The sequence below is a fragment of the Etheostoma cragini genome, chromosome 12, assembly GCF_013103735.1.
Source record: "Etheostoma cragini isolate CJK2018 chromosome 12, CSU_Ecrag_1.0, whole genome shotgun sequence".
NCBI classification, from domain to species: Eukaryota; Metazoa; Chordata; class Actinopteri; order Perciformes; family Percidae; genus Etheostoma; species Etheostoma cragini.
In genome coordinates this window covers 2,457,492-2,471,352 of record NC_048418.1, presented here as the reverse complement: position 1 = coordinate 2,471,352, position 13,861 = coordinate 2,457,492, and the positions used below count along the sequence as shown (strand labels likewise).

The following is a 13,861-nucleotide window of genomic DNA, read 5'->3' as shown; positions in this document are numbered from 1 at the left end:
CACTTGTGGTGATCAGATGGAGATCCTGAACCCAGCAGAGTCCACACAGCCAGAAGTCCACAGGGTTCATCCTCAGCTGTTGAGGTAAATCAGTTAGTACACAAACATTGACACGGACATTAATTTAAAATGACATGACATTTGCTGAGTTTGGAGACATACATACACTCCTGCACCGCTGCAGACAATCAGAAAATACTATTACAGCCATGTTTACAGATATGTTTTATCCAGGTTATCATGTACAATGTGAACATCATGTCCTGAATATGATGACCAGGGAACCAGGACAATACTGAATTTACATGCACTTAATATTCCGGGTTTTGCCCTAATTCTGACAATACAGTAAATAAAAATAACAGTAAAAGACAATATTCCTACTAAGCTGTTTATATGGCTAATGGAAGTGAATATTCCACTAATATTCCTGTTTACATGCAGCCGTGCAAAACAGGATTTTTGTGGTAAAATCTGTGGTAAAAACCCTGATTTAGACGTATATTCCAAATGCCCTGTATACATGTACAAAGAATGCTTCTAAAACCTGAATAACATCCACGTATCCCACATGTCTGAATAGGAAAATGCTCAATTTGGAAAAAGGTCTTTTATAAATGGAATAGATATGCTGTTACATGGCCTTTCTCAAATTAGGAATATTGCCATATTCTAAATAATAGTGGAATATTAGTGTGTGTGTAAACTTCCATTGCGATGCTTTGAGCAGGACACATTAAAACTCCTTTCATCTCTGTTTTGGGATTTGGGTATTGGGAAAGCAGCAGACGTTTCAGAGGTAGATATATCTTAAAAGATTGAAAAATGTAAACTCCAAGCAATGAGAAAATGTTTTTCCTCATTTGGGCGAGTTGAATCTTTAACTCCCTAACAATCCTTTACAACCAGAGCACTAATGAGAGAAGTGAAGAGAAAACAGAGCAGAGAGCGCACTCTAAAGGTGAGATCAGTGACACCATCACCTTCTGCTCTTAAAAAAATGATAGCAATGAATCCTCCCACATGGTAAACGAGACACATGCTGCGCTCATGCTGCATTATCACTGCGTCTCTTACATTGGTGTAGCTCACAGAGTCAGGAAAAAAATACCGAAATCCATCAAAAAGGTGCAACAGGGGAGAAGAAGCTGGGAAAAATGGACTATTTGAAAAATATGTAATATAGTGGCTCAAAATGTTTTCATGGCACATCACTGGTTTATGAACACACACAAAATTGTCTATATGTTTGAATCAGTGACACAGTTTTCCTGTTCATACAGCAGAGCCTGGCAGATGAAGTGTGACCCATCCCTCGACACTGCTGATTGGCAATGTTGTATTTTGTGTGTGGTTAAGTGGGGGGTTATCAGCAGAGAGCCAGGAAGACCCGGAGGGAAAAAACATTGCTTTTTGCTGTCTTTGAAATATGGTGCAAGTGCTGAAGAGTCTAATTATCCCCTCAGTCTCATCAGAGTTGTACAGAATTAAGTTTAGAGCGGGTTTGGTTGTTCCCAACATCATTTATCATCCCCAACAGCCGATGTCCAGCCGAAGCTGAGACTTAACTTTTATTAAAATCATTAGTCTCCGCTAGACGAATCTTTTTAATCTGGGATATCGCAGCTTTGCAGTATTTGTTTCATACCTATAATTATACTCTATTCGCTTTAATTATACTCTATAGGCTTTTGAGCCACTGTTGCTAAAATCTGCCGTTATATCATGTCACATGTTATTACTCTGGTAAAGAAATGGTCCGCCAGTGCTGACATTGGTATTTTTGTTTATTGAATCATTTCTTGGAGTAGTTCAAATACTTTATATTACTATAATCAGTAGAACCTAAGCTAAAGGGGTACGTATGTCAATAAACCATTTAAATTAATAAAACTATTGAAATTGTCATCAATTAAGAAAGGGGACACAATGTCATTAAATTTGACTAAACTCATAAAACACATTGGTCCAAAAGACTTCTAAATGTAGGGAGATAAATTCATCTTTTTAATTTAACTGTAACAGCGACGTTTAGTTAATTATTCTTATATAAGAAAAGCTATGATTGCCTCTTTTGTTTCTTGCAAACGTGGAAACAGCCGTCAGTTGTGCACAAAACCGGGACTACACACGCTGCTGAATAAATCGGAGGTTATTAGGAACTTTGCTTGGTGAATGTATGCCAAGGGTTACGGAAGCATCTTGTAGCCCAAAACCTTAGACTTTCTGTTGGTTTCTCCGTACATTTGTTACCCATCTTGTGGGTACTTGGGCATAAACTAATTGAAATGCATGGCAACCTTAGTAGAAGCACAATGAGGCAAGGCACCAAGTCAAAAGAACTGTCTAAACCAATCGCTTGGCCAAAAAAGGCCAAATAAAGAAGGTTGCCTGTTTGGTCAGATCACGAAAGAGGTATCTATTTAGCCATGTTTCAGAGGGTTTCTGCATTGCTATTGCATCAGTAGCTTATGCAGACCTCAGACCTTATTTTGGGGTTCGGAGGAACAGAGCTTCTGTGGGAACAGAGGTGGGATTATTAAATTGATAGGAAAATCCTGTTATTGACAACCCAGCACAACAACAGGCCAAGTCTGCAGATTGTGATTTTTTGAAGAAGAAGAAGAAGAGGCTGTGAGTCAGCAGTGTTTTTCCCATCACGGCTCATTGGTATGGCTGAGTGGAAAGAGGCTGAGGAGCTGACCTCTCTGCTAAATATGTTAAAAACCCATTCTGTGGGTGCAGACACCGTTGAAAAAACAGCTTCTTAAATGCTTTTCAGCCACTCTGATTAATTTGACTTAAAGTTAATACACCAGTCAGTTTTGTTTTAATGAAAACTCAACTCCTGGCAATTGCTCTTGGTGTTCTTCACCAGTGTTTTGGAAGAAGGAAATAATGAGAGTAACAGGTGAAGCAGCTTTAAAAGGGTTTTCTCGGTTAGTGCTGTGTAGTGGATAGAGACTTTCAAGTGGTAAGACACTTTAAAGTGTTATATTGAGGCATGGAATTTGGAGTGGTGTTAGAACCCCCACCTGCCTGATCCCACTTTAACCACTGGCTGTTTGTGAGGTTTGGTAGAGCCGACAGGTCCTCCGATTCCTCTATTTCTGCAGAAGTTGATTTGAATCGAATAGAAATTAAGTCTTTAGTGTTGAAGAAGCACTTTAACACAAGACACTAGGTTGTAAGTCTTCAAATCCACAGAAAATATTCATTTTTATCTCTGTGTAGCTAGCTCTACACCCAGAAGCAGAACACACTGTAATTTTAAAATCATTTCAGCAGCTCCATTTGCAGTTTCTTTTTTTATTATAATTTATATTTGATATAGTACATGGTGTCATGGGGATATCCGTGGTTCCCACGGGATAAATCCTACTGGCTTTAGTAATGGTTAATCTATCGTCATCATCAGGTCAACATACTTAATTACCAATTAAAAAACCCATAGCATCTAGCCCGGCTGTAGACTATTAGGGTCCTATCTTGCACCTGGCGCACCGCAAAGCCAGATGCAGGTGTCTTTGCTAGTTTAAGACCGACCCTGTTGTCCATTTCCCGTCCAGCGCCCACGTCGTTTCAATAGCAAATTCACCTGCGCCCATCTGTACGCCCATGGGCGTGCTGGTCTCACAGGGAGGTGTGGGAAGCACTGTAACCCCAACTCCCAAGTGACAACTTAACCAAACTTCATTTAGAAAAACATAGTTTTTACGTTTTGAGACTCCTGCCAGATCAGATGTTTTATAATATAAAAACGTATTAAACCCTTACATAAATGTAGCCTAAGCTTCTACGGGTAGTGGGAGAAGGAGCAGCTGTATAATGGCTCGCTCACACATACTCACGTATAATCAAAGGCTTCACCCTAACTCCCGGCCTTGAGGAGTGAAGCAGGGATGAAGGGATGCAAGGTGAACAGCAAGCCACTTGAGGTCGAGAGATACAGACAGAGACAAGAGGCGAGAGAGAGAGAGAGAGAGAGAGCGAGAAGGAGCCAGGTTGTTGCTGCAGGTATCAGAGAAAAAAGCAGCAGATCTCACAGCAGAGCCGATAGATGTTTACTCCTTCAGGCGCAACACACAAGCTCTGGCTTTCTGCTTTGGCCTTTAGAAGATTTCTTTTTTGTTTCTCTGTCTTGAGCTGACTCTTGGTCTTTTCTCTTTTGTGTCTCCGTCTTTGCTCTCCTTTGCTTGTGCCTTATATAAACCTGTCACCGTCATCAACTGGCCTGTCCATCCTCTCTTCCCTCCATCCTTGTATCAGCATCAGTAAGCTCTTCCCAAACATAGAAGGAAACTATATACTGTTACTATAATTGAGGTTATTATGATTGGATTTAAGGTTTATTACATTATGCCCGCTATTATAACTATTATGAGTCAAATACATATATACATACCTATAATTATTGTTGTTTCTCTCTCTCTCTCTCTCTCTCTCTTTATCAATTTAAATTTTTCTATTTCTTTATTGGCCTGACAAAATCAATATATCTGTGTTGCCAAAGCATAACAACAAACATACATACAGTACAAAAAACAAAAGGGAGTCAATACATTGGATATAATTATAAGCTATAAGTAAGTATACGTTAACAGGATAGGTATGCATAAGTTAACAGGATAAGTATGTATAAGTTAACAGGATAAGTATGTATAAGTTAACAGGATAAGTATGTATAAGTTAACAGGATAAGTATGTATAAGTTAACAGGATAAGTATGTATAAGTTAACAGGATAGGTATGTATAAGTTAACAGGATAGGTATGCATAAGTTAACAGGATAGGTATGTATTAGTTAACAGGATAAGTATGATAAAATCTCAGATAATAAATTAATTCTGTGCATGTCCCTCAAATGGTATGTTGAAACATACATCTCTCTTTGTCTTTATCTGTCTCTCTCTTGGTTCAATTTAATTTCTTTCAAGGGGCTTTGTTGGCATGGATGTCTCTCTCTCTCTCTCTCTCTCTCTCTCTCTCTCACTGGCTTTACTGAACATTGGGGCTGAAACCCTTCCTTAAAAATGGGCTGTACAACAGCCTTTAGAAATTAATAGATTAGGACTGAAGTCTGTAAATGTGTTGAACTATGGGATGTTGAAGCTCTTAATCACTGAAGCCCGTTATGTAACAGTAATGCAGAGTATGATAATTAGGCACTTTCCTCTCTCTGTGTGTCCATCTGCAGCTCCAGTCGGACCAGGACAAAGGCAGCGGCTTAGTCAAGTACGTTCTGTCCGGCGAGGGGGCCGGCACCCTCTTCGTCCTCGATGAGAACAACGGTGACCTGCACGCCACTCGCCGCCTGGACCGCGAGGAGAAGGCTTTTTATATCCTCAAGGCCACAGTGGTCAACAAACGCACGGGTCAGAAGCTGGAGCCAGAGACGGAGTTCACCGTTAAACTCCACGACATCAACGATAACGAGCCTCAGTTCAGCAGGGAGGTTTACACCGGCAGCGTACCTGAGAAGTCTAATATCGGTAAGGACCACTTTGACTGGACCTCGTCATTGCAGGAAGATCGTTAGGATTAGTTTGATTTAGGGCTGGACGATATATCGATATTTTATTAAAATGTCAGAATCAGAAATCAGAAAAGGTTGAATTGCAACAATCAGTACACTCATGTGGAAAAAAACGAATATAGACATAGAAAGCAACTGTTGCATAAGATAAAGGGATAAATGGGTTGAGTTCAAAATTTGCAAAGAATATATAATAAATGCAATGGGCAGATGTGAAGTCCAGGATGAAGATTATTACGAGTGAAGTGACTAAAGTTTGGGGGCGGGGGGTTAAGAGTCAGTGTCAGTGAGGCTCCGGGGCCTTGTTGGTGAAACATCTATATATTTAACATGTATTTAATGTATATAATATGTAAAATATCGTCTTTGATTTTGGGTATCGTAATATTGTTAGATGGCAAGTGATCTTTTCCTGGTTTTGAAGGCTACATTAGAGTAAAGGGATTTACTAGGGGTCATTTTCTGAACTTACCAGACTGTTCTATTATTTGTATATACCCACATAGACATTAAATTGATATTATTGATGATTCTTTTTTATCTTAAATTTCATCGTGAAACTATTTTGGGAAAGGGCCAATTGTCCGCCCAACAATATTGTCGCAACATCCAGGTATTCGGTCAAGAATATTGTGATATTTGATTTTTTTCATATCGCCCAGCCCTACTTTGATTGCCCTCTCCATGTCATTTTTGAATATTTGAATTTTTTGTTAAACAATTAAAGCATCATTGTGATATTTGTCAGTAATCGCCATGTCAATGTGTATCTCTCAGGTACATCAGTCATCCAGGTGACAGCGACGGATGCTGATGACAGTATGTATGGGAACAGTGCCAAACTGGTGTACAGCATCAGCCAGGGACACCCGTACTTCTCTGTGGACCCAAACACAGGTATGTTTGAAAAGGGAGTAAATCACACGTTTTGTCATGATGCAACATTATGTTGATTTCTTAAAACGATACGACATTTAGTGTTATCACAAATTCTGCAACAAAACGATTTTAATTTGATGCAATTCACGGGCCTGTGCGCCAGTGGCGGCCTAAAGTTTAAAGAAGCTTTTTTTTTTACAGTGTGTTCAGGGGACAGGCAGCAGATAGTGGGGAGATGTTTGCTATATGTGACAAAAATGTTTTAGGTTAAAATAAGAGCACCTTTAAGAACAACTTCAGGACGAGGGGTCGAGGAGCTATCAAATATGGGTTGTGAGATGCAACCTGTGTAAAACAACAACTTAACAATTCCCAAAATATTTCTTTAACAGTGTATAACCAAAGCAGCGAACTTTGTTGCTGCTTTGCTAGCATGACAAAGCAGAAGAAACTGCTTAAAATAAGCACATCAAAACTCTACTTCAACCTACATTTTAAAAAAATGTATCTTATTTAGAGTTGGATTGCTGACTGTAAATTCCACTTTTCTCTTACTGGTGCCACTTTTGGGTGTCACTCATTTGATCATCTTTTCTGGAAAGGAAATCTCTGGTCAGTGTCTGTACCAACACATGGACAGGTAGCGGGGGGGGGGGGGGGGGGGGGGGGGGGGGGGGGGGGACAGAATCTCGTCTTTGTTGCAGCTCCATATCTCGTTTTACACCAATACATCTGTTTTTCTTTTAATGCATATAAAACTAGAAAAGTTGGAAATAACTAGTAATGCAATGTAAATAATGCACATCCCTCCTGCCCATTTATTTTTCTACACTGGAAGAAGAAAGACAAAAGGTCTTTTAAATCTGCTATCATAAACGTAAATATAAAAACACAGTGGAGCTTAACCCATGCCTGATAGCATGTACTTTTCTCTGTAAATGTTAGCCATGCAGTTAGATAATCGGTGCATTAATCTTCCCTTCTCTACTCATCTGTTTGTTTCTAACAAATAGAGGAGTCATGGACCCGGACAGATTACTACTCGCTGGATTAAACAGCAATATTACATGTTCTCTCGAAACTGACAGGAAGTGAGAAGAGAACAAGTATGTTGAAGCAAATGTGAATTAAATGAATAGATTAACATTTTTGGAAAATGGACTTGTATTTCTCACTTTACTAGAGTGAGATGGGAAGCCCAATCTTACACTGAGTTTTGTGCATTAAAGTTACAAATGGCTTTAATGTGCAGAAGTTGGATATTCTGTATGCGTTAGCCATAGACTTGCATTACCAGACCTTCCTCCACAGCGCTGTAGAGGAGAGTCTGCTGAGTCCACATAGCATTCTGGGATGGGAGAAACACATGCTCCGGTTTATTAGCATTTCTTTAAACCAATCATAATCATTTTGGGCGGCGCTAAGCGCCAAACAAAGACACGGTGCCGCTGCAAAATAGTCTCGGTAAGGAAGATGTCTTGGTGGAACACGCGTACGTTCAAAAGTTGTTTCAGTCGTGCAACAGAAAACTCTGATTGGACAGATAGTCTAGATAGCTGTCTGGATTTACCCTGCAGAGGTCTGAGGAGCAGGCCTCATAAATCCTGTTTAAAATGACAACACAAAAGAAGTCCAAGGCAACGCATATCACGCTGAAATAAGGGAAATCCAGCGGAATTACCGGCTGCATCAGAGCAATCCCGGAAATGTGACGTTGACGCTGTATAGACAACATTAGCAGTAATGTGATACAGCTCATATACTATGTACAGAGAGCCAACAGTAAACAGTGAGGGTGATATTAAGCTGGATTATATGTCCTGTCAATCCCCAGTGTGCAGCAGATAGGACGGCCAAAAATGAGATGCAGAATCCATATTTAGTTCTACCCTTACTAAACATTTTGTACGACACTCAGGCTCATGGTTTTAGTTATAATATTTGTTCATTTTAAAACACATTCTAAATTATTTTCTTCAATAAACAAAATCTGCCATCATCTAGAGCCCGCCTATCTTTGCTGTCCCGACAGGTGAGGAGAAACAAGGGAAATCACAGAACGCATCAAAAATCCACAGTGCCTGGAGCCCATTGGACAACGCCTAGCGCTAGCTCTTCAAAATAAACATAAAGAGAAAGCATTCGATTGCTCAAAATCAGCAAAGGGAGTCCTATAGAATCAGCTGTATACGCCGGTTTGCAGCTCTCTCTTTTCTTCTTGTTAACTTCCCTGTCGATTCCCGTCAGTCTGTGGATGTAATGGAATTATAGCGCTCAAACAGTAAAAAGCGTGTGTGTGTGTGTGTCCGTCCGTCTGTCTGTAAATTCTCCCTTTGAGTGTTACACACTTAAAGTGTCAAAACTGGACACCTATTTCCAAATCCCATCTCGATAATGTAAATATTCTTGGACAATTATGTGCAACAATTACTTGGTGCAATAATGTATTAGTTACATGTTCAAAATCCTGAAATATTCTGGTGTACTGATGACAACTAAATGGAGTGGCTGTTTAGATTTAACATACATAAGTTGTTGACTTTTGTCTCTAAAGCATGGCAAAAAAGACAAAAAGTTTATTAGTTTAATTTATGTTGCTATTCAGGGATTCTGGTGTCTTGTAAGCCCGTGTGGACTGGGCTTACTTTTTTTTTTTGCACACCAATAATAAAATTATTGAGTCAGTCGCACATGTGCGATAGCTGACATTACTGAAGACATGTTTCAGCCACTTGTTCTACTGATGTTCACACTCTACTCCAGTAAATTAGAAAGAAATGTTGTAGAATTGTTTTAGAAACATATTGTTTTTTAGTTTCTTTTTAAAAGTTACTTTTTAACCTTTCTTTACTTTAACTTAGCTTTTTATTTCTTGCATGTCAGCTCCATAATGTTACTTTATTCACTTTCATTGAGTAGTTTTCTACTTACTCTAATCTTTTTTTACCTGGAATCGGACTGTGAGCAACTGCAACACTTACCCTGAGGGGATCAATAAAGTATTCTGATTCTGGTATTGATCGCTCTATTTCAGTGCTACGGACAGCGCCGCTCCCACACACTCATCCCCTAATTTAGCCACACTCATTTCACAGCACACACGCCCACTTGCTTAGCTGTGGGGCTTACAGGAATCAGATGCCAAAACGTTTAGACACCAAAAGGCATTTAATCACTTGGCAGCATACAGTGCATCTACCGGCATGTGTGGGGCTGTTACGTTGGAGATAATTAGATGTGCCTCACCCACTTTTTTCTGATGTACACCCACAGATGGTTTTCTGGCTAGAAAAAAAGATATAAAAAAAAAAAAAAAAAGGTTTTGAAATCTTAAGGATGTCAACTTTAAGTATGGACATGCGCTGAATCAATGATTTTGTTGGAAGAAACAACCTCAGGTGTCAACCTCAGTCATACTGCTTGAGATCAGAAAGGGCCAATTCATTGCAATATAGCCTAACCTTTCATTGGGAAACTAATCGAATCCAAATTATAGAGTCTGCTGTTATTTGCCAAGAAATAGTTCCAACACAGAAACATCCAGATATAAGGATTAAATGCATTTTTAATACATCCTTTTCATTTGATTTGTACTTCCACTGTAGATACAGTATGTGTGATTTGATCTGCAGAACATGTGTGAAAGCTGTGTACTGATTGGAAAATACAAAATATCAATGTGACAAAAAGTCAGATGTGTTCCCCTTAGTCTCACCTTAATAAATACTTTGAAGAGGAAACAGCAAGTCCTTTGATTGTTCTATGAACGGTAACATGATGTGGGATTCTGTTAAAAGAGTGGCTGACAAAGACAAAGCAATGTAAAGAAAGAGAGAAAAGGCAGAGCAGAATATAAAACAAGAGCATGTTTCTTTTTGTTCAGGTGTGATCCGGACCGCCTTGGGTCCTGGCGACATGGACCGCGAGCAGCGGGAGCACTATCAGGTGGTGATTGAAGCTAAAGACATGGCCGGACAGAGAGGAGGTCTCACTGGAAGCACCACGATCAACATCACGCTCACGGACGTCAACGACAACCCTCCCCACTTCACTCAAAGTAAGACCATGGCAAACAAATGATGAAACGCTGAGTCGCCTTCTCGTTTGTTCTACAGTTCAGAAGCAGAAGAACTGCTGTGTTTTTCCATATCTTGTGACACATGAACAGTTTACTCAACGCTGAATCCTTCATTTCCCAAAATGCAACTAGATAGCATCTTTTATTTGTCTGGTAAAGGCACGCTTTTATCAGTCAACGATCACAAGTTTTCCAATTCATGCTTCTGTTCAAAGTCTGTAGTCTCTAAACCCATGCTGAGACAACCCTGATGACATTATCAGAATAGTTTTTTCAGGGTTTGGAGCACTTCTTACACAGCTACAGACTACATCATATATACACTAGTCAGAAACGTTGACATGAACCATTTGTACATAAAACTACAAAGGGAAAGGACTCTAATTCATAAGCATTCTTTTCTAGATCTTAACTAGTTGTTTTGGTTTCTAAACTTAACTGTCTTCACCGCATGAATCTCACTTTTTCGTGCAGCCGGCATCACGTGACCTATTTTGTAGGATATGTTACGAATTGGTCCGCATAAATGTTGATACTATATCATACGAACCCGTTCATGAGAATGCGTTGGACTGATACACAAACAAATGACAAAGTGAACTTGATGTGTAAAATCAGTGGAGTGTCCCTTTAAAGTGGCCTGTAACAGTGTCTTTAGCAAGTCTTTGCAGCTTTATGTTGAAATAAAATGATCTGTGTGAGAATGACTATTCCTCTGGAGACTAGAAAGTCCTCGAGGGGACACATCTTTTAATTACTTAGTCGGGCACTGGTTCCCATGGCAACAGATCCATGGTCAGTGCTTAATACATTTTATTTATGGATCAAGAATGGCTCAACAGTTGTTGAGAAGAAAGAGCAGAAGCCTGTCCATTTTTGCCATCTAATGTTCATTATTGGAACTTTATTCATGTGAACTAATGGGCCACGTTCAACCCAAGAATGGAGCTATAATGCTAATGCTAATAAAAACAAACAAGATGTCATGTAGGTATATAGCGTTGTCATTAAATAGTCTTTTTTTTAAATTAAAAAGCTCATGCTACAGCCTCACCATTTATTAAAGAAACTTCAAGCCTGTGGTATTTTCCAACTCACATGTACAGAAAGGTTGTTGGAAATGCAAATTGTTTCATGAAAAATTAAATATCTTCTCAAAAGGACATTTCACCAAAAACCAACATATTATTCTTACAGTGCGTTCACGGGCGTATTTAACAATGCACATAGTTTAGGTTGTTTCGGTTACTGCAAATAATCCCGACGTCCCACTCACACTTTTCAATGGAACTACTTTTGGTTGAAGAAATAGTCCCCATGAAAACTGACAGCATGCTCTTTGGATTATTATTATCATATTTAAGGGTAACGTGAGCACTTTCTCTAAGAAAAAACAGGTTGCTGCTCAATTATAGCGTTACACTTACACTGTATCATGTACACCATTGAACTAAACAGACAAGATCATGTATACGTGGAGTTTTCCCAGTTGTCATGGAAGTGTAGACATTCAAATGTTTGTCTGAACAATTTACGTCATCGTTGTTGGCTTAATAACCGAGGCTACAGATCTACATCTTACTCTAGAACTCAGTTAAAAGTTTTTGTCTGCAGCCTCCCAAAACGCCGTTGTTGTGTTAACGGACGGCCAGAACGTAAAAATACTAGTGTGTGTTATGTTGAAAACGTTGGTGTGTAAAGGGCCTCTGAGGTTCAGAGTGCATTCGGATTTTGTACCAATGAAGCTCATGTGAGGGATCAAAAGCTTGATAATAATAAAAAGGAGATTTTTTTCCTCAACTGCAGTTTCCAATATCAAAAATTTACTTGATCCTTGTCTTCTTGGTCCAAAACGGATATGATGTACTTGAATGTGTTGCATTGTTATTGTTCTTAGTTGTCAAAACAACAACATTTCATTTTCTGCCACCATCACTCAGCGGCACAGCGGTTGCATCTCTCAGAACTGGTTTCAGTGTAGTTCACTGCTAATCACATTAGTAGATGCATTAGAACAGTTACGGTTTCAACGTAGCAAAAGCTGGATCAAATGTGGCAGCTTTTCATCAGGAGGCTGTATTCACACAGATCATAGTAGCATGTGTGTGTGTGTGTGTGTGTGTGTGTGTGTGTGTGTGTGTGTGTGTGTGTGTGTGTGTGTGTGTGTGTGTGTCCATCCATCAGATGCGTTTCAGTGCCTGTAACAGAGTTAAGGAAGTGGGTAAATTGCTCTGTTGGCCTCGATCACATCAGTCCTGCTCTCGTCTAATCTTTTAAGAATTGACACGAAGGCAGAACTTATTTAACCAGCTCTCTGGATTTCTGTATCCATCTCTTCGTTTTCTACTTGTTTTTCCTCTCCGTCTCTGCCTCGTTTAATTACAGTCACTGAATCAGAGTGTCAGTTTTTCCCTTCTCTTGTCCACCCATCAGCATGGAGAACCCATTCACCCACTGTTTCCATCTCCAGTTCAGGGTGCAAAACAAGATCCCCCTAGTATCTGCTGAGCACATTGCAGGGGGCATTATCATTCTGTTTAAGTCACCGCTCTTAACACACACAGTGCAGTTCTCCCAAAATGAGGATGAATCTATAAATATGTATCGTATGCTTCCTGTTTTCTGTGTGTCTCTCTTTCTGTCTCTGTTAACAGAGAAACCTACATACACCAACACATTGATGGATTGGTTCCTTAATTACAACAGGTGTTCAGAGTGACAGATTAGTTGGTCCCGTTTTGCCATCTAATGTCCATGATTGGAACTTAATCTATAGATATGTGAATGAATCCATTAATGCAGATATAATGCTAATGCATAATAATAATGTCATGTAGGCGTAGCCTGTTATTGCGTCTTTGGTTTTTAAGCATTGTTTTGAGCCCAAAGCGATCTCCATACACGCAAGTGTTTTTCTCTCCAGTAGAAGAACTACTCTCTGTTCAAACTAACAAACCCAAACCACACATCTCCTCAACATTCTCGTATATTGGGCATAAACAGGTGGCAGCATGTAGACTCTGCACAATGCTGGTAGTTGCCATGGTAACATAGGGAGGGTGGTCGGGGTGGTTGATGGGTAAATCACAAGACTTTTACCCAGTAGACCATGGATCGTGTCCCGCGTGTCATGTTTCCTAAACTCAACCGTCGGTTTCTTTTTTTACTAAAGCCAACCTTGATCTTCTTTTACTAAACCCAACTGGTTCTTCTTCTCCTAAACCCAACTGGTTCTTCATCTCCTAAACCCACCTGGTTCTTCTTCTCCTAAACCCACCTGGTTCTTCTTCACCTAAACCCAACTGGTTCTTCTTCTCCTAAACCCAACTGGTTCTTCTTTTCCTAAACCCAACTGGTTCTTCTTCTCC

At 39.7% G+C, this 13,861-nt stretch overlaps 1 protein-coding gene across 1 annotated transcript in view; it reads left to right on the top strand.

Moving 5' to 3' along the window:
• Window positions 1-13,861, top strand: part of cdh6 (cadherin 6) — a 70,954-nt gene that overhangs the window by 31,764 nt on the left and 25,329 nt on the right. The window contains exons 3-5 of the mRNA XM_034888522.1: window positions 5,198-5,492; window positions 6,314-6,433; window positions 10,299-10,472. Of these exons, the coding sequence (XP_034744413.1) occupies window positions 5,198-5,492; window positions 6,314-6,433; window positions 10,299-10,472 (589 nt within the window). The remainder of the gene's footprint in view (window positions 1-5,197; window positions 5,493-6,313; window positions 6,434-10,298; window positions 10,473-13,861) is intronic.